The 21,544-nt window shown below is 30.4% G+C and overlaps 1 protein-coding gene across 1 annotated transcript in view; it reads right to left on the reverse strand.

Annotated features, from left to right (window-relative positions):
- Window positions 1-10,325: 10,325 nt before the first annotated feature.
- LOC142333867 (lanC-like protein 2) overlaps window positions 10,326-21,544 on the reverse strand; it is a 67,045-nt gene continuing 55,826 nt past the window's right edge. The window contains exons 7-9 of the mRNA XM_075381436.1: window positions 19,374-19,520; window positions 12,679-12,781; window positions 10,326-10,879 (exon numbers count right to left, since the gene is read on the reverse strand). Of these exons, the coding sequence (XP_075237551.1) occupies window positions 10,800-10,879; window positions 12,679-12,781; window positions 19,374-19,520 (330 nt within the window). The 3' untranslated portion in view covers window positions 10,326-10,799. The remainder of the gene's footprint in view (window positions 10,880-12,678; window positions 12,782-19,373; window positions 19,521-21,544) is intronic.

Consider the following 21,544-nt stretch of genomic DNA (forward strand, 5'->3'; position numbering starts at 1 on the left):
ATTTTGTTTCCTCGCTAACATACAACAGAACCACCCTTAAAAAATTACGAAAACAATTTATCTTAATCATACTAATTCGTGAAATACTTTTAAAATAAATGTATTAAAAGCAAAAATTGCTGAGCTTAGAATATGGATTTAATGCATTAATTTTATTCTTACCAAGATTCCACAATTTTCATAGTCTTACCCACGTTTATTGATAATTTAAAGAGTGAATTAAATACTTCGATTGAGATTTTATGATAAAGATAATAATAAAATTGTTTACATTATATACTCTTTAAAAAATTTATCCGTTCATCAATCGTAAAAATACTATTTTTATTTATTACTTATTTTGTAAAAAATATCTTTACTTTAAATTACCCTTCAAATAGGGTTGCCGATTTTTCCACGTTTATTGATAATTTAAAGAGTGAATTAAATACTTCGATTGAGATTTTATGATAAAGATAATAATAAAATTGTTTACATTATATACTCTTTAAAAAATTTATCCGTTCATCAATCGTAAAAATACTATTTTTATTTATTACTTATTTTGTAAAAAATATCTTTACTTTAAATTACCCTTCAAATAGGGTTGCCGATTTTTCTTTGTAGTCGTTCATTTTAACGGACATTTACGAAGTTTGCAAAGAAAAAATATCCATTTTCAAATTAAGTAATTTTGGTTGAAAAATGTCAGTTACATTTTTTTTTTAATTATAATTTTTTAATAAATTTTAAAAAATCAGCACCCAGATCGCAAAAACTGTAAAAAATTTACAATGAAAATATAAAGAATTTTGTTAAGTTTCCATTTTTGAGTGTATTTCATATCTATACACTTTGTTCAACAAACAGAACTACCAATTAATTAATTATATTATAAACTAGCAGACCTGGGAATGCTTCGCTATGGCTAGATTTCAGTAATATATATATATATATATATATATATAGATTAAATGAACACAATTGAAAGTTTGAAAAACATTATGGAACTTCACAAAATTTAATCTTTCCCTTTCTTCCATTTTCCTCTTCTTCCCTTTTACCTTTTCCAATTTTTCCAGCACGCAAATTGGTCCAGTAGATTTTTAGTCTATAGCGGACACATTGAAATGGAATCGTAAAATATTTAGTATAGTGTGTGTTGCTTTTACGCTCAGCAAATAGTGCTGTTTTTACCTGTCACAAGTGTGATATCTTAGGTATATAAATAGTGCTGACCTCTGTGGCGTGAATGGTAGTGTCTTGATCGTTCATCCAGAGGTCCAAGGTTTGAATCCCAGTCAGGCATGGCATTTTCACATGCTACAAAAATTATCATTCATTTCATCCTCTGAAGCAATACCTAATGGTGGTCTCAGAGGTTAAAAAAAAATAAAGGTATATAAATAGTATCTATATAAAAACATGCATATTTGAATGCAATATTGTGTCAAAATTTCAAAGCAGTCGGTGAAGAACTTTCAGAGATTTAAGATTTTGAACAAACATTTACATTTTTATTTATATAGATAAACAGAGATAGATACAGGTTTAATAAAATATATATATACACACAATAAACAAACTATATGCTTATTTTAGCGCAATAACTTATAGATTAATGTGCTATAAATTTAATTTAAAGCATATAAAGTTATCTCATAACCTTTACATTTATTTGTAATTATAATAATGGAGTGAACTTAGTAAATAAGTAATCTATTATCTTTTCAAACACTTATTTTTCTTAAAAATGAATTAATATTCATTATTAATTGTATATAAAGAATGTGATTTAATTTAATTCCAGCAAACACAGACTTAAAACCAATAACGAATTCATTCCATTTATTAACTCAAGATATATATTTTAAATTGTATGAATAATGATAAGTTTGACATGAACTTGAACCCAAAACTTTCCAGATGAAAAGTGAAATGGCATTACTCTGTCATAAGTCAGTGCAGTGGTATACAATTATTATAAATAAAAATAATTTTACAATTACCTTACATAGAATAATAGTACTCTGTTAATAAGTTTTACTTTCTGGCTAAATAGTTTTAATGATTGACTATACTATTTGAAAAAGAAGGCTTTAGTATTGAAAAATTCCAGAAATAGTACAAATGTTAGCCTGTTTTTTGCTTTATATCCCTGGGCTGGATCGTCGTAACTGCGCATCCTTTGCTATGTTAATTTTAGCTGTATTGAAGAAGACCCATTATCTGAACAACTATTAATGCTACAGGTTTCAAATGTTTTCTAGATATTTGGCATTGTAAGTAGATTAGATGCATCTAGAATTATAACTATAAACCACTTCCCTAATGAAATATAAATTAATAATTAGAATTCTTTTTCTTCTATTTTTTAGGAATTGTTTTTTTTTTAAACAGAAATTGTTTATATATTTTCATAATTCTAGATGTATTGAAAGATATACAGATAGAATGACAAAAAAATATCCAAGTTGTTATCTTCAGTGGTTCCTAAGAAAATATAGTAAAATAAATATAGAAAAGATGATTTTTGGAAAACAGATTTAAAAATTACATAAATGAGATTTTTTAAGTTATCTGTTTTAAAATTGCCTGGCTTCATAATCTAGGTCATCAGTGTTAGCATCCTGATCTTCTAAGTGAAGCTTTTTATTTTGCTAGTCTGTCTTGCCTTTTTTCTGTATTTTTTGAACTGTTTTTTCCGCCTCGATTACCCAGAAAGGATGCTTCAAAGACTTTTAGTAATGTGTGAAATTAATCAAAAGATTTAAAACTGATCTGGAAATAAATGCTAGAATGGGAGATTACTTTAAAATGGGAACAGTATTCATTTGAACACTGGACAGGAATATTATTTTATTAAATTGATGGTTCTGAAAAAGACAAAATGAACAAAGCTCCAGGAATGAATATAATCCCGTACAATTAATATTAGTTTTCAGAATATAATTTCTGATGACTTTCAACAGCTTTCAAAGAATCCATAACATTTCTAATTTATAAGATGGGAAGATTTTGTAAATGTAATCAATTATTGGGATATTTCTTTAGGTTATAAAAAAAATTGTTTGGTATTTTTTGAGTAAAAAAAAAAGGGAAAAATTAGGTATTTAATGGAAGAAATTAAGTCAGATTTCATTAATGTTACTTGATGAAATAATGCAGATTGGAAAAAACTAGGCAGATGAGTCTATTCATAGTCAATAAATTTAAATATTTAGGTATTAAGTTATCATCTTCCTAATAATGTTACTTATTTGGAAATATGAGCAGGTTTGCGCTAGCATTTTTTCTTTAAATTACATGTGAACTACATATTAAAAAAAAAGCTTGTGTGTACTTATTTACACAGGTAAGAAGTTATACTTCTTTGGTGTGAATAAAAAAATAATTTTTTTACGCATTCAAACAAATTTGAACTCCCAAGTCAAACGATCGATAGATGACATTAAATACCATAAATAAAAGTAAAATAATATTTATTTTATACAATTTAAAAAGTACTGAAGTATTCATTGTCATATAAAACAAAGTTCATAGAATATATTTTGATTAGTTTAGTTCCATTAATTCTTCGGATGACGATTGAATAGGCACGAAGGTTATCAGTGGCTTATGATATGAAAAATATGATACAAAATAGTTTTATTTTATAATAATGTATTTTTTCAAAAATTCTGTTTTTGATAAATTTAAAATTATTTACGCAAAATCAAGAATATATCTGACGTGTGCTATTTTCTGTGTCATTAAAAAGTAAAACTTTACTCATAAAAAATAATACTTACATAAATATAATCCCAAATCTTGATACACAATTTTCAAAAAAAAAAAATATATATATATATATATACGCTGCAATATAAATAAAGTTTTATGAATATGAACAACAATATTCACAGTTTAAAATATCCGTCCTCATAAATCCGTGTATATAAATATATATTTATTACGACTCAATATCTGTTATGTTTACAACATATGCTAATTATGTAACTGCACTGAACGACTGATTGAATTAGACACTACACACATATGCGAGCAAACTGATCCACTTGGGCCTGGCAAATCTTCATGGTGTGTTACATTGACGTGCGCAACTTCTGTAAATTTCTGAAAATACATGTTAATCAGTTTCTCCTAATGTGCCAAAAGTACAATTTCTAAAAGCTTGTATTTCTAGGGAAAAACTAAATAAAGAAGTTGGCAAAAAAAAACAAGGTAGTTCAGAGATTGGGTGGAAATAGAAGCTAAGTATAATATAGAAATTAGAGAGATGAAAGTACAGAGAAAAAATCCCTAGAGTTTTCAGTTATGAGGCAAAATGTAGGACTTCCAAAGGCTCTGTGGTCACTTCTTGATTATTATTATCATCATCATTAAGTTCACTATGCATTATTACAGATATGTTGTTTTGTCTGATTAAACAAAAATAATGTTACAAGGGTTATTTTTTTTTTCAAGGTCCGATCGGTCATGAAATTAAAACCACAGTGAAAATAAAAATTTTTTATTTGTTAACAAGTACTTACATAGTTATGCTATTTCTCTACATAGTCGCCACTCCGATTTAGACATTTGTCGTAGTGTGTTACCAACTTTCCAATACTCTTATGGAGCCGCCTGTGTTTTCAGCCATGTTTCTATGCTGGTCTGCAGTCGATGTCTGCGCCAAAATGTTGTCCTCCTAGCCAGCGTTTCATGTGAGCAAAGAGGTGAAAATCGGATGGAGTCAAGTCCAGGCTGTATGGTCGGTGATCAAACACTTCCCAAAGAAAATGCTGCAGGAGATTCTTTGTTACAGCTGTAGTGTGCAGCCGAGCATTGTCATGGAGAAAGACAATGCCTGATGACAACATTCCTCTCCGCTTATTCTGAATTGCCCTTCGTAGACGTTGCAGTATGAGGCTGCAGTGATGGTCATGCCATGTTCCATGAATTCCACCAAGAGAACTCCATTCCGGTCCCAGAACACAGTAGCCGTACACTTTCTGTTGGAGAAGGTTCGCTTGAACTTCTTTAGTTTACTGGGAGAATGAGAATGCATCCACTGTTTGGATTGCTCTTTTCTTCAGTTTCAAAATGGACCCGTGTCTCGTCCCCTGTGACAATTTTGTTCAAAAAATCTTCTCCTTCATTGTGGTAGCGCTGGAGAAACGTTAGGGAGGCATCCATTATCATTGTTTTGTGATGGTCGACAGGATCTTGGGAACCCATCTCGCACACAGTTTGGGGTACTGAAGTCTCTCACTCACAATGGTGTAGAGGGCTGACTGAAATTTCAGGAAACGAATCACTCGATACAGAAATTGTGAACCGAGAATTTTCTCGAATCGCCTCATCCACCCAACGAGATCATCGGTTGACACTCGCTTCCTTCCCTGAGCACCTGCATCATGAATATCTGTATGTCCTGCTTTAAAGTTCCTGCACCATTGTCGCACTCTGCTGTCACTCAATGAAGTTTCACCATACACATTACTTATTTGTTGATGAATTTCAGCTGCATTACACCCCTCAGCCTGAAGAAATCGAATTACAGCATGCAATTCACACTTGGTGGGAAATGCTATTGTGAAGACATGTTTACGTGCTAGCTGCGTGTTCAGAACTAAACGAAGTGACGGGGGGTGATTGAAGGCCATAATAGAGATGCTGCACAACACATCTGCGCAAAGGTTCATCCGATTTTTGCGTGGGTTTTTATTTCGCGACCAATCAGACCTTGAAAAAAATAACCCTCATATTTTCAATACGACATTAACATTAACTATACATCATCAAAGACATCATGAAAAATGCCACAGATATTCACAAAATGTCTGCTATTTATTTTTTATGATTTCAAATGAATTCTGTTATAATAACTCTTAAGATTTTAAATCTATTAATACACACAATCATAGCCATTTTTACCATGTGTAAATACCAAAACTTTTTTGTTTATTGTATAAAATTGATCTGAAAAATGATTCTGATAAGCGATAGCTTCTTTTTATTTTGTTTACTTTGTATTAATGTAATTTTTACAAATTAAATGCACTTTTATATTTAATCAATAAAAAAGGAATATATATATATATATATATATATAATTTTTTCCTGGCTTTGCTTTTGACATATTTAAATTTCAAATGTCATATGGTTTTTAAATAGTAATAATTTCATTATGCAATATTTATAGTAAAATTGTAAAAAAAGATCAAAATATTCAATAAAAAAATACTGGATTCAATTTGACCCACTTGATCAAATGATGATTTTACCTTAAAAATTATGCAATATTAAAAATATAATTGAAAAAAATTTCTTAGTAAAATATTTTGGGTCTCAACTGACTAAGTACGAGGCATGTTTTTACAGATTTGGAATTAAAATAAAACAAGAATACTATTCTTAACAATTTTATTTTTACGTGAAAGCCTGTCTTTAATCTAATTTTCTACGTAATTGCCACCAATATTAAGGCACTTGTCGTATCATGCAACTAGCTTTTGAAGACTGTCATCATAGAAGTCTGCCACCTGACTTAATAACCAAGTCAACATGGTCGCTTTGACACAATCATCATCAATAATTTAAGCGTTTGGTTACAATTCCACAGACAACACTTCTTGAAACTCTTCAGATAGCAAAGAAATCATAAAACATCTGTTCTCTCTCACTTTTTCATCAACTTTCTGCACCAAATCTTCAGTAATAACAGAAGGTTGTCCATTCTGTTCATCATGAACATTCTGGTGGCTATCTTTAAAAGCTCTAACTCATTTTTGTACCATTCCATGGCTCATAATGTTTTCTCCATACACTTCACTAATCTGATGAATTTCAGCTGCTTTCACGTCTTTAGCACTAAGAAAATGAATCACACAATGTTTCACAGTCGGCGGGATTCTCGATCAGCAGAGACATTTTACTTACAAACAAACATCAACACAGTTGAATATTTCTGTAATGGCATCTGTGGCTTGGCAACTGATGCGGATACACAGTGTGCATGTGTGGAATGCCAACTGCAGCGGCGGAATTTCAAAACCGTACTTTACATGTCTCGTATTTTTATATCTAGCATCTATATTTTACTTGTTAATGTAAATAAGTTTGATATTTAAAAAAAAAACTATTTAATTTAACAAAAACAATCATGAAGTACTTATTGAAACATTTTTTTTAAAAGTATTATCTCTTTACGCATTACAAATATGCTGGTCAATGAATCCTAGCCAATGCAACATCAGACACTCTGACTAACATGTTTGATTTTATAAGAGTTTCCTCCAGTTTAGAAGCTTTCATGTTCCTATGGCATAAAAAAAATAAACACTAAAACAAAAAACTTGCATTACATTAAGTAACTTTTATTGTTTGATATTTCATTAAAAAAAATATATATATCTGTTAATTCATTATGAATTAACAGGACATCAATCTGAATACCCAGAATAATATCTATCATTATTGACAATTTTCCAAGTCATATCAATTTTTTTATCAGGTAACATTAATGATATATAATTAATAACATCAATGAAAATTTTCATAGTATAAACCAGAACAGAATGCACAGTGCAATAATTTATTTGATGTGGATTCCATATGCATAAGTTTTGGACTGCTTATCAAAGCGAAGTTGAAATTTCTTATGTAAATTATATGACAGGCTATGAAGTTAAGTTTTTTCTACAATATTAGAAAGCAAACGGTAATATTCTATGGAACAGTATCAACTTCGTGCATCAACAAAACTTAAAAGGTTTAAGCTGATGTTCTGAACTCAGAAAATCATTAAGATAATCTAGAACCCAATTGATTTCACTCCTTGTAGCATTTTTAAAGTGATCGCATCAAGCGATTCTAACTTCTAGAGGAGACCTATTTGTTTGCTGATGTGATTCTTCTCTAGATCAATGCCTGGCCCCATATACTGCAGGTAAAATAAAAAAAATGACTCCTTTAACATTTACCTAGGAAAGAAGTTTCTGACCGCCCATTCTATAGCCTAGTCTTGGCTTCTAGTGATTTCCAGATTTACAAGATATTGAAATCTACTTTATTTTTTTTTTTTAAATATATATTTATTTGTTACTGAATCAGTATAAAAAAAGCGGTTAGATTTATCTCACGATACTGATGTCCTTGACTGCAAACAGCACCTAGTATTTTTATTAAATATACAATAATTTTTCCAGCTGAATTTAAACAGAGTATGTAACATCTTTACAACAGAAAGAATATTTGTTGGTTTACACTATTACAGTGTTTTTTGTATCTTTGATGCATATATAAGAACCCGAGGTGCAAAAGTTAAAAAACAGATTAAAATTGATTACTCATGATTGAAGCAAATATTCAGTACCTATACAGGGTTATCATAAAAGAATGGTACGGTTTCAGTAATTCATAGGAAGAGTGTACAGAAATTTCTAGATGTTATATTGGTATCCCTGAAAGCCTCCAACCCAAATGTTTGTTTATCAGCAGTTGTAACTACGTCAGTTCTTGTATTGTTGTTGTGGTGAGTTTAGCGAGTTACTTCTCGGATAAAGACAAAGCAAAGTGTGTTTTATTGATCGCCGAATTAAAATCCGTAATTTTAGTTCAACGTGAATTCGGAAGAGATCCACCACACAAAAATAACATAACACGTCGGTTAAAACGATTAGAAGAAACTGGATCGATTAAGAAACAGAAATCAACCAGCAGACCAAGTGTACTGGAAGAAACGATTGAACTAATTAGACGATCGGCAACTAGAAGTCCTGGGAAGTCCTTCCCCATCGAAGTGTCGAATTAGGTATTCCAAAATCAACAGTTCACAAAGTTTTACATAAAAAACTGAAATTACAAGCTTATAAAATCCAGATACTGCAGGAATTGAAACCCGATGATGGTGTAAAACATTACAATTTCACTGTTGAAATGTCAGACAGAATAAGTGAAAACGAATTGTTTTTGACGATATAATTTTTATAGATGAAGCTACATTCCATGTGAACGGATGCGTTAACAGACACAATTCACGGATATGGGGCTCTGAAAACCCACACGCAATTATGAGAAACAACGCGATTCACCTAAAGTTAATGTTTGGTGTGGTGCGATGAAAAATCATGTAATAGGGCCTTTCTTCTTTGTTGGAAAAACAATTAATGGAGTCGCGTATCTTGACATGTTAACAGATTATTGCTTTCCTCAGCCGGATGAACTCGAAAACATTCATCAACTTCACTTCCAACAAGACGGTGCTCCCCCGCACTTCAATGCATCGGTCATGGATGCTTTGAACGAAAAATTTGGAGATCGATGGATAGGCCGGCAAGGACCCATACTTTGGCCTCCAAGGAGTCCAGACCTGACATCTTGCGATTTTTTCTTGCGGGGGTACATCAAAAGCATTGTTTATACACAAAAATTTGCGACCTAAACCGCTTAAAAAACAGGATTAATAAAGTGATGACAACCATTAACGAAGAAATGTTAACTAATGTTTGGAGAGAAGTTGAGTATCATTTGGACATTTGTCGAGCGACTAAGGGCGCACATATTGAAATTTATTAATTATGTAAAAAAATGTTTCGAGATGACAAATTTGAATAATAAAAAACATAAACTGTAAGTAATTCTGTTTTAATTTAAACCATGTTCAAAACCGCACCATTCTTTTATGATAACCCTGTATTATGGCAATCTTGGCATTCTGAAATGCAATTATATATCTTGCCCTGTGAAGATAGCAAAGGAAAACTTCTCCATTTTTAAATCTCCCTAGCAATGTTGGTATGGTATGCTTGTTATTCTTGAAAATGTCTGTTACTTTTTTTTTTGCAGTGACTAGCAGAGCAGTTTAATACATGACACAATTGTAAATTACAGTTATGGCACTTAACACGCAGAATAATTTTGTAAAATCTTGTCAATTTATAACACTGGTCATCAAATTTAGTAAAATGCAGAATTAACTTCAATTATTGAATCCTACATGATTGTCCTTACTCTTTTCGATCTCACAGCCATACTAAGAAACACAACACATTTAACCACTTTTTTAACAGTTTATTGATATAATTTTATCCTTAATCTGTAAATTAAATATTTATCGAGGTTACTGATATAATTGTAAACTGTATCCTTTACAATTTGATAAACCTGAAACATATCAAGAAAAAAATCTTGGAAGCTAAAGGATAAAAAGTAAGGGTAAAAGTCAACAGCCAAATCCATCTTCTTAATCACTTAAGCTGAAAGAATACAGAGTGAAATTTCAAGTTGGCATTTTTCAGTGGTTAATAACCAAAGTAAGGAAATGATATTTAGTAACAAACAAATAAATAAATAAATTATAATACTTAAAAAAATCTCTTTATTTTTTACTGAATGCTCAACTAATAAAGCATAGTTATCAAATTATCATAGACAGTGAAAACATGTCACCTTAACATTCTATAATAAACTAATGCTTTTTTTCCAACTGTGTAACATTTTGAACAATAAATTGCAAACTTAAATGATCACTTCTAGTCAGAGATTAGCTACTCACTTATGCAGGAAAGATTTCATTTCTCACATTCCACCGTTTTACCAACCTCTTAAATGTAACAAAATCATTGTAAACAAAAAAAAAAACTGAAATCAAGAATTGATAACTGAAACAAGTCTAGTTTTAAAAGTTGAGCATTCTAAATACATCTCACTAATCTCTTCAAAGAGAATGTAACAGCGAAGTATAGGCAATTATTTTGTTAACAATGAATTTGACGTTTCTAATGGAAAAAAGAGAAATAATATGTGTGTATGTAAAGTAAATAATCATAACCATTTTATAATAATGTATATGCAGGAAATGCTGCTTCAACAGGTTCCTTCAGATCAGTAAGAAAGTAAATAATACCTGCAATGCCTATAAAAAAAAAAAAAACAAAATTACATTTTCTCATCAATTATTAATTAGAAAATATATTAAATTTTTAATAAAATTAAAGAAAGATGAAAGGCGGCAAAGAAATGATTCATGTCAAAGCCGGGAAAATTCTGGCAAACTACTACAAGGTCTTTCACTGTTTTGTCCGAGGTAAATCGACGGCCACTTAATGCTTCTTTGAGTGAACCAAACAAGTGGTAGTCAGAAGGGGCAAGATTTGGACTATATGGAGGATGAGCCAGTACTTCAAAGTTGAGTTTCTGGAGTGTTTCAGCAGTGCGGGCAGCAGTATGTGGATGGGCATTGTCGTGCACCTTTCAACAGCAGTCCTTGGCATTTGCTTCGAATTGCAGGCTTCAACTTGGCAGTAGGCATCTCACTGTAACGTGCACTGTTTATTGTTGTGCTCCTTTTCTCATAATGTTCCAGTACTGGGCCTTGTTGAGTCCCAAAAAACATTAAGCATCAGTTTTCCTGCAGATGGTTGGGTCTTGAACTTTTTTTTGCACGGCAAATTTTGATGTTTCCATTTCTACTCTGCCATTTACTCTCCAGCTCGTACTGATGGATCCGTGTTTCACCAGTGACGATTCTGTCTAAGAAGATGTCCCGTTTGTTACCATAGCGATCCAAATGTTTTTGGCAGATGTCCAAGCGCGTTTGTTTATGCAACTGTGCGAGTTGTTTTGGGATCCATCTTGTACAGACTTTATGAAACCCAAGTCTGTTGTGGGCGATTTTGTAGGCAGAACCATGACTAATTTGCAGACGATGTGCCACTTCATCAATAGTTACTCGTCTGTCTAAGAAACTCGTGTCACGTAGATGCTCAATGTTTTCCTCATTTGTGGAATTTTGGCCCATGATACACCTTCCAACCACAAAAAACAGATCACTGAACGTTGATCTGCTTTGGTGAAAACAGAAAGCGGAGCAGCCATGGTTAATGGCAGGGCAGTGATAATAGAATTAACCTACCAGCATCAAACCAGCACAGACATAACAACAATTAAACCACGTATGCAGCATCTATGCAACACGACAGTACTATAAACATAAACAAAAATATAACTAAATATTGGGTAATAATTGACCTACCCTCGTATTTTGTGAATAATTTAAAAACTTTTCTAAACATTACCAAATAAAAAATTAAAATATACCTTTTTAACTACATATTTTTTCAAAAACGTTTATAAATAAATCTGATTTTAAAAAAATAATAATTTTGTAAAGGATGATAGTCAATACAAGTAGTAGAAGTGATGTAACGTTAGAACAGGAATAGCTAGTTCACGCATGATGTGGAGAGAACTAGTTTAGAAGTGTTTAAACTGTCCACATAAAACATGTTAAATTAAAATGTTTGTTTCTTATATTCTAGTCTAAACATTTCCATGAAGATTTGAAAAAAATAATTAAAAAAATTTGTTTGCAATTTATTTTAATTTTATAAACAAAAAGGTTTCTGTTTAATGAGAAAAATAATTTGATGCTACATATCTCTGACTAATATCACTAACATGTCTACAGAGTTTTTAACTGTTATTATGATATAGACCAACAAAAGCTTATTTATTTTACTCGTGACTTAATTGTAAATGAGGATAACTTAAACTAAGAGTAAACCTTAAAAAAATGGTTTAAAAACAAAATTATAAAAAATCCTTTCGTATTATGCAAATCAACAATAAAACAGGTAAAAATTTTATTGGTTTTTTAATAAATAAGATGTTTTACATGTTAAGATAAAATTACTGAGCGATCAAATATCTTACCTTCAAATAATGAAAATGGCCGATCTGGAGGCAAATTCTGATTAGCTGGCCAGTTTGTACACCATTCTCCAAAACATGCAGCGCGATGCAAATGTTTAAGATCCTGTAATAAAAAAAAATTAATGATATTCAACTGATTAATAAAAAAACTAGGCATTTTCTAGAGTTAATTATTGATCAAACCAAAATCATACGAATCATAAAAATAAAAAATTTAAAACTGAGTTGTATAAGGACTGAAAAAAAGTAATGTTTTCTACATCGTTCCATTTTACGAGAGTCATATACTTTCAGAACAGTAAGTTGGTAACCCTGTGATAATTTTTGATCAGCTGTTTCCGGAAAATTTTTTTTTATAACCTCTATGATTTTATGATGGCAAGTCCTCTTGAAGTTTACAAATTAGTTGGAACAGTATGCAATAAATAGTTTTTTGCTTCCTGAGGTGAAAAACCGGTTAACATTTACTATTATATAACTAAACAATACAGAGAAAGAGTTGTACACAGAAATTTTTAAAAGTGGACAGAAAGATTTAAATATGGTCGAACTTCAGTGGCTGATGAACACCTGTTTTGGAAATCCGATTGAAGTTTCAACTCCAGCGCTTGAAACTCGCAAGACTCTCTCAATCAAGAAGACTGACAGATTACAGTTGCGATAATAGCTGGAAAATAATAACAAGTAAGTGTTGGTAGATTTCAAAACATTATCACCATCAAGCTTGAGATGGGAGGACAAATCGCCATAAGGAGAAAAACTTCACATATGTACAGAGCTGAAAAAACAGTACGGGTAAGAAGGTGATGCTTTTTTGCACAGTAATCTAATCCGTGATTCACCATTACGAACCAGAATCAAAAAGACAGAGCATGGCATGGAAGCACATGAAATCACCTGTCAAGAAAAAATTTACAAACCCAACCATCAGCAGGAGAAATCATTGATTATGACAATCTTTTGGAATGTAAAAGGTCTGGAGGTTTAAGTCAATTTTCTAGAAAATCAGTGAACAATAAACAGCACATATTACTGTTAAATGCTTATCGACAAAATGAAGGTAGCAGTGTAGAAAAAATACCCTGGTATCAGTATACAGGCATCATTCTGTTTCACAATAAAACCCAGTCTCACACTGTTCAGATAATTTTAGAAACCATCTACAAATTGCATTGGCAAGTGCTACCTCGACCTCCATACTTGTTCCCATCAGATTTCCACTAGTTTCATCCACTCCAAGAGGTGCTACGTGGTAATAAGTTTAATGGCAATGATGATGTCAAAGAAAACGTGCTAAATTAGATCAAACATAGAGACAAAAATTTCTTTCCAGCAGGCATAAATAAACCGATTCAGAAATGAAAAAAGCGTATTAACATTGCTGGAGATTACCTTAAACCAGTGAAAAAAATGTCACATTGATAAATCATTTTATGTTTACAGCAATCTATGTCTTAATTATTGAATGACCCTTATGGGTTACAAAATAAATTCTCATTTTTTAAACTTTAATTTTCAAGATTGAAATCCGACTGTATCTAATATTAATGTACATAACATCGGAACTTTAAAAAAAGGGATTCCCAGTAGACCTAATATGAATTACATTTTTTAAAAAATAATTTCTCATATTTTTTTCAAATTATGGCTGTTATTAAAAGTGTTATATAATGAAGCTGTCAAGCAAGGGGGTAAAAAATGCGACCCAAATTTTTTTACTAAAAATATTTTTATTTTTTTAACAATCATATTCTAAGTCAAACTTAAACTTTCATGTTAAAAACTTCTTTCAATTTAAGGGAATCAACGGTAACCTTTGCTTAGAATTTTGATTTTTTTTTTTCAATTATACTTTAGGTACTGCATAATTTTTTTCGTAAAAATGTCATCTGATCAAGGAAGTGAAATTAGACCCAATTTTTTTTTAAAGAAAATTTTGATCTTGTTCACAATTGCAATCTAAATAATAATTATAAATAATTACATTCTAAATTTTTGTGTAACACATGTATAACTTTATTTATTTATGTATTACTAATTAAATTAATTCTGTACATTTTTAACGAACAAGCAGTTTATTATTGAATTAATTATGCATATGTGAACACTTTTGGTCTCAGATTTTGATTAAGAATCGTTAGTGGTACAAATATGCATGAATGGTTGCGATTGGCCATCGGGTTCACCGCAAAATGGCTACAAAAATTATAATTTTGTAATCATCATTACGCAATAATGGAGTAAACTATATCAAATTTGTTCAAATGTATTAAAGTAAGATTTACTAAAAGGCATAAAATATATAAATTAAAAAAAATAAAATGTAAGGTCCCAAAGTGACAAAAAACTTGTTAATAATTGAAAAAAAAGCCATACCACCAAGACACTAGATAAATAAATTATATTACCTTATCATATGTAGGATACCGTTAAACAATTTTTTTTTGTCTTCAGTCATTTGACTGGTTTGATGCAGCTCTCCAAGATTCCCTATCTAATGCTAGTCATTTCATTTCGGTATACCCCCTAAATCCTACATTCCTAACAATATGTTTTATATATTCCAAATGTTACCTGCCTACACAATTTTTTCCTACTACTGTCCCTCCACAATATTAAAGCGACTATTCCAGGATGCCTTAGTATGTGGCCTATAAGTCTGTCTCTTCTTTTAACTATATTTTTCCAAATGCTTCTTTCTTCATCTATTTGCCGCAATACCTCTTCATTTGTCACTTTATCCACTCGTCTGATTTTTAACATTCTCCTGTAGCACCGTATTTCAAAAGCTTCTGATCTTTTCTTCTCAGGTACTCCAATCGTCTAAGTTTCACTTCAATATAAAGCAACGCTCCAAACATATACTTTCAACAATCTTTTCCTGATATTTAAGTTAATTTTTGATGTAAGCAAATTATATTTCTGACTAAAGGCTCGTTTCGCCTGTGCTATTCGGCATTTTATATCGCTCCTGCTTCATCCATCTTTAGTAATTCTATTTCCCAAATAACAAAATTCCTCTACCTCCATAATCTTTTCTCCTCCTATTTTCACATTTAATGGTCCATCTTTGTTATTTCTACTACATTTCATTACTTTTATTCCAGTCTATGTTATCGAATGCCTTTTCTAGGTCTATAAATGCCAAGTATGTCGGTTTGTTTTTCTTTAATCTTCCTTCTACTATTAATCTGAGGCCTAAAATTGCTTCCCTTGTCCCTATACTTCTCCTGAAACCAAATTGGGCTTCTCCTACCTAACACTTCTTCCATTCTCCTCTCAATTCTTCTGTATAGAATTCAAGTTAAGATTTTTTATGCATGACTAGTTAAACTATAGATTAAAACAGTTATAAGGATTTATTAAAACGATAACGTTGTCATTTGTGTCACCTGCAGATTTTAAAAAGAATTTAAAAAATTTAAAATTAGAGAAATATCTAACTTTTTAATTGTAACAGAAATTCTGAAAAGGAACCCATGTCACGTAAGACTGTAAATTATTTTAACCTAATATGTGAGTAATGATTCGATCAACAACTAAATAAAGTTGGGTCATGTGACCCAAAGGGAATTCTAAAACATAAAAATTATCCCTTAAATTCTTTAATCTAATCTTAATATACAATAATGACATTATTCAACCATTTATATTTTATGACAAATTAAATATAATTTTATATATAGTATTATTTATATCCTACTTATTTAATATAGGAACATAATTACGTGATGTTTTAAATTTAAATCATTCCAGTTGGCAGTGAAGTTGTGCTGTTCAGGTTTTGTTGGTGTATTTATGTTTTCTAAAGTTTTAAGTTTTTTGATGTAATTGTACAATTATGTATAGACTGATGGGCAGGATCCTACAAAAGTTGAAAATTAATATTAGTTCTTTAGCTTTTTCTGTTATTGTGTTTGGTGGTTAATTTGTTGTTTTTTGAGGTTAATTGGTAGTGGTCAGTATGCTGAATTATTTGAATTTTCAGAAAGTTATATATACGGGTGTTCTAGGACGTATTCACTGTGAACTTCAGGAACTGATTTCAGGACACCAAAATAAGTAAAAAAGTTCACATCAACGTAAGTCCTATTTTGCTTTGTTATCCTTTTGGACACCATTTTGTGATTTTCAACAAAAAAAATATTTCTTATGAATGGGTAAGCCTACTTTAATTAGATTCGGCAAATCTAAGACTAGTATCTTATTCTACAAAATAAAAAATGTTGAAAACCTCACCTTCAAAAATGTAAAAAAAGGTGGCCATCTTAATTTTTTAATCTTAAATATCTTGTAATTTAATTTTTATTAATTTACTAGTTACTGTTAGTAAATAAAATTTGAATATCTTGAACTTTTCTTTATTTTATTAAATTTATCTTGCACACAATTTTATTACGAATTAATTTCTAGGTCTTATTTAAAAGTTTTGAATGTTTATTACTCACTTAATTAAATTTATTGTACTTCAATAAAAAAAAAACAGTTTTTTTATCTCAATTTATTGGTTTTCATCCCAGACTTCTCAAAATTTACTACAGATATGGTTCTGGGATATATTTTATTTAATTTTTCAATTAAAAACGATAATAAATCACTAATTTGCGTCTTTAACTCCTTAACGGTACTTTATTTTAGTGGAAAATCATATTATTATGCCCTTTTTTTCACTAAACCTTTTATCCCGCCCATTTCTTTTTTTTTTACATATATTTGATTTATGCAATGAAATTTGTCAAAAGACTAATTTAAGGAGTTCTTTTTTCTAGTTAGCCTCCGGAACAACTGTAAGGTATTATATCAGAAGATAAATGAGGATGATATGTATGAATGTAAATGAAGAGTTAGTTGTATTGTTCATCCTCAGGTCAGCCATTCCTGAGATGTATGGTTAATTGAAACCCAACCACCAAAGACCATCGGTATCCACGATCTAGTATTCAAATCCTCTACTAGGATTTGAACCTTAGAACTCTTTGACTTTGAAATCGGCTGATTTGCAATGATGAATTCACCACTAGACCACCAGCCAGGTGAGCTTAATTTAAGGACCTATTTATGTACTTTTTTGTTATGCAATATAAAAAATAAAATGTCAAAGTTCAATTATATCACTATCATCATTTACATGTGATTAACAGGTAATTTTGTATTAATAAATAATCACTTACAATACCTAATGATCATAATAATAACATTGTAAAATATTAGTAAGTAATTTAAATAACATCATAAAGATCGTTTTATTATATAAAAAATTAAAAAAGTTAGGTTAAAAAAAAAATTAGGTTATAGTAAACAACTTTGTTATTTCGTATTTATATATAGTAACATTCCCAGACACAAACAGTTGGAAATAAAAATATGACATGAAAATTACATGAAAACAATTTAAAATTATAACGCTAAAAAAAAAAAAAAACAATAAATAACACAAAGAAATAATAAAACTAACACATACGCAACTCAAAAATGATCAAAACAACAAAAACAAATGCATGGTATAGCTGTTCAGGATACGAAACGAGACGTATAAAATAGAGGAGCGATATGGTACAAGCGCTTGACTGAGTAAAAATTAAACTGCTTACACGCACTGGAGTAATTTGCCAAAAAGAAGAGAATAAAATAGGTCAAGTCATAATGACAAATTATTTCGTCAGAGGTACTTTTCAGCAAAAAAGTGGATGACAAGTTATTTCATCAAGGGCAATTTTTATCACGGTAATTAATGACAAATTATCTTGTCAAAAACTAGTAAGGGGTTAATTAACGTCCTAAAAATTTCAGTATGACCTCATTTCACTAAGGTAGCTGAAATCCAAATAAAATCTTTCACTAGCCGTTAACTCACAAATGAAGCATTTTAGGGCATATGTTATACGTATTTTTCCCATTATTTTCACGAGTAGATTAGGTTATGAAAATCCTGGGAGAACTTTGTGATACACCCAGCATATACTCAGATATACTATACATACATATAAAATTTATAAATAGCAATTGTATTAAATCAAACAATAATATTCAAATATTTTATAAAAACATGTAATTTATAACAATCTTGAGTAAAGTAAACGTTAGAGATGGATTAATAATTGAGAGAGAAGTAATAATCATAAGAGTGATCATTTAGGAAAGTCTTTTCATTGATAACTGGTTATTTCATAACAAATTTATAACTTATTGTTTAAGTACTAATCTATTTTATGTATTTTTTGCACAATACTAATAATTTATAAGGAGTAATTTTTTTTTATTGGTAATTTTGGAGATAATTAAATAAAATTTTGTAATTTAATAAGTTATAACAAAACTAATAATTATAAATGACAAAACAAACCAAAATTATTTTAAAGTAATGTATTTTAAACTTATTTCATACTGCTTTTAACTACTTTCTTTTTTGATAATAAATAAAATGACATACTTACAATCTGATAAAAAACGTATGTTTATAGTGGATTGTTATCTATTTAACCAAACAGAAATTTTTGTTAATATATTTAAAAGAAGTAAAGGTACATAAATCAAATATGGCTAAGTTTCAGTAGGAAACTGGAAGGGATTGCAGAGTCGGAGTTTTTTCTGTTTCCCAAACAATTTACTGACAGTTTCAAAGGCATAAGAGAACTGTTATATTAAACATCTAAGTTAATATTATACTATAATGGATAAAAAAAAAAAATACTTACACCAGTAATTTGGTATAACTGTAAGAATGTATAACCGTTACCAGAGACACCGTGACATATTGAATAACCTTTTGATAAAAGCCCACGTCTCCAAACAACTTCACCAGACTCTAATGCTGCTTTCAAATATTTTTCTTTCCCATATACCTAAAAAAAATTTACATCAATTTGAAATACTTCACAACTATGACACCATATATGTATATAAAATAAAGTGCGAGTTCGAAAAGTACATCTGTCATGAACTTATACAATATATAACGTTGACTAACCTTACAATAATTTTTGGAAATGGTCCTCGGAAACATTCAGACATATATGTGCATTTATTTCTTCTTGTTCTTTAAAAATTTCATAAGTCCTTGTGGAATGTTCTTAATGAAATCATGAGTAGTAGTTTGAAGTCCCTGAAGACTGTAGAGGTTTCCTCAATAAATATTACTTTTCACATAACCCAGAAGTAAAAATCTGGTGGGCTTAAGTCCAGAGTATGAGGTGACCGCAAGCCCTCAGAAATGATTCCGACTTCAAAACCTCTAGCAGTAACTTTATGGACAACCTGGCTACACGCGTATTAAGGCCATCTTGTTGGACCTAAGCATTATTAATTTTGTCCTCAATAACAAGCTGGATTTATTGTTTGTGCGATGAATCTTGAGCTAACTACACTTCTCCTCAATACTGCATCCAGGCCCCGATCTTCTAGTCATTGTGAGGAATTTCATCTATGGCATTTGGGTTTTTGGCAGACCATAAACAAGAGTTCTGTACTTGCACGTAATCTGATAAATGGAACCGTGTCTCATAGGTATAGAAATAAACTAAAATAACATCAGAATTATCTATATTCATACCATTATCAATATTGAATTTGTTAACAGTCTATGGCCGATTAACGTTTGAACACCTAACTGTGTTGTGTCCAGTTGCAGCACTAATGTTTTTCTGTTTGACGAATTTTTGGATACACTTGTTGGGCCTTTGTTGCATAGCAGTTGATATGTCTTGTAGTTTTCTTCGAGTATTGAGGCGTAACATATCACACATAGTCCTTTACAGATCCCATCACCTCAATTTCTTGACTAGCAACTGGAGTAACTGGAAATGTTAACAGAAAACTGGTATTTCACTGTCTGTGTGTATTCACCTGCTTATGAAGTTAACACCATTCTGAATGCATATGGAAAAACACAGTTTCAGTTGTTTAAAGCCGATTAAGAGACAATAAACAACAAAAAACCAGACACCTTTTTGTCTCAAGATCACTAGCATAACTGGCTTGTGGAGACAAATTTCATTACAATGCAGGATTACAAACCTTTAAGAAAACATTATTCGCAGCGCACGGAATACAATCCCTTGACATAGTCATGATACACATGACTAAACTTACATGTTGTTTGACTTTATAAGAAGTTCATGAACTACACATAGCAATTGAAAACAATATAAAATTAAAATTACAAATATTCATAAACATAAATTCAAACAAATATTTAAATTATTTTTAAAAAAATCAGTTCTCACTCATTAGACACAAAAAATTTTTGTAGGTAACTGTAATACATGAATACAAAGTTACTGGGATTCTTGTCCAGGGCAAATCACACCAAACATATTTTTTTGTTTTGGGGGTTCTGTTCATTGACACATTTCTATTGCTTATTCAGTCTGTGATACAACAGTGGCCTTTGATTTTATTTTCAACATACTTAATAATAGAAAAAAAGTAATCCATTTTAAGAAAAAAAAAAAAAACAAACAATATATATATACATTTTTTAAAATTAATCTATATTAATTTTGTGTATACACACAAGGTATGTTTTAAGTTTTTACTTGTCTGGGGCATATTTAAAAGAAAAAACACTGAAAAAGGAAATATTCTATTAATTTATTTAGCATATGGCAACAAAGCAAAACACCAATTACAGTCAAAAATTACAAACAAAGATTTAACAAATTAATGGGGTTTAAAGCTAGTTCGCCTCTACATGGTGCACCCTGGGTAACACTAAATGAGCTAGCAGATACTGGCAATCAGACAAACCAAGACACAAGCCTTCAGTATTATGAACTGCAGGCCATGATGATAGATATTCTATTAATGAAACTTACAACAAATTTTGTAAAAAAGATTTCTTTAAATTTAAAATGATGGAAGATAATAG

The sequence above is a fragment of the Lycorma delicatula genome, chromosome 13 (genome assembly GCF_047948215.1).
Source record: "Lycorma delicatula isolate Av1 chromosome 13, ASM4794821v1, whole genome shotgun sequence".
In the NCBI taxonomy this organism is placed as follows: domain Eukaryota; kingdom Metazoa; phylum Arthropoda; class Insecta; order Hemiptera; family Fulgoridae; genus Lycorma; species Lycorma delicatula.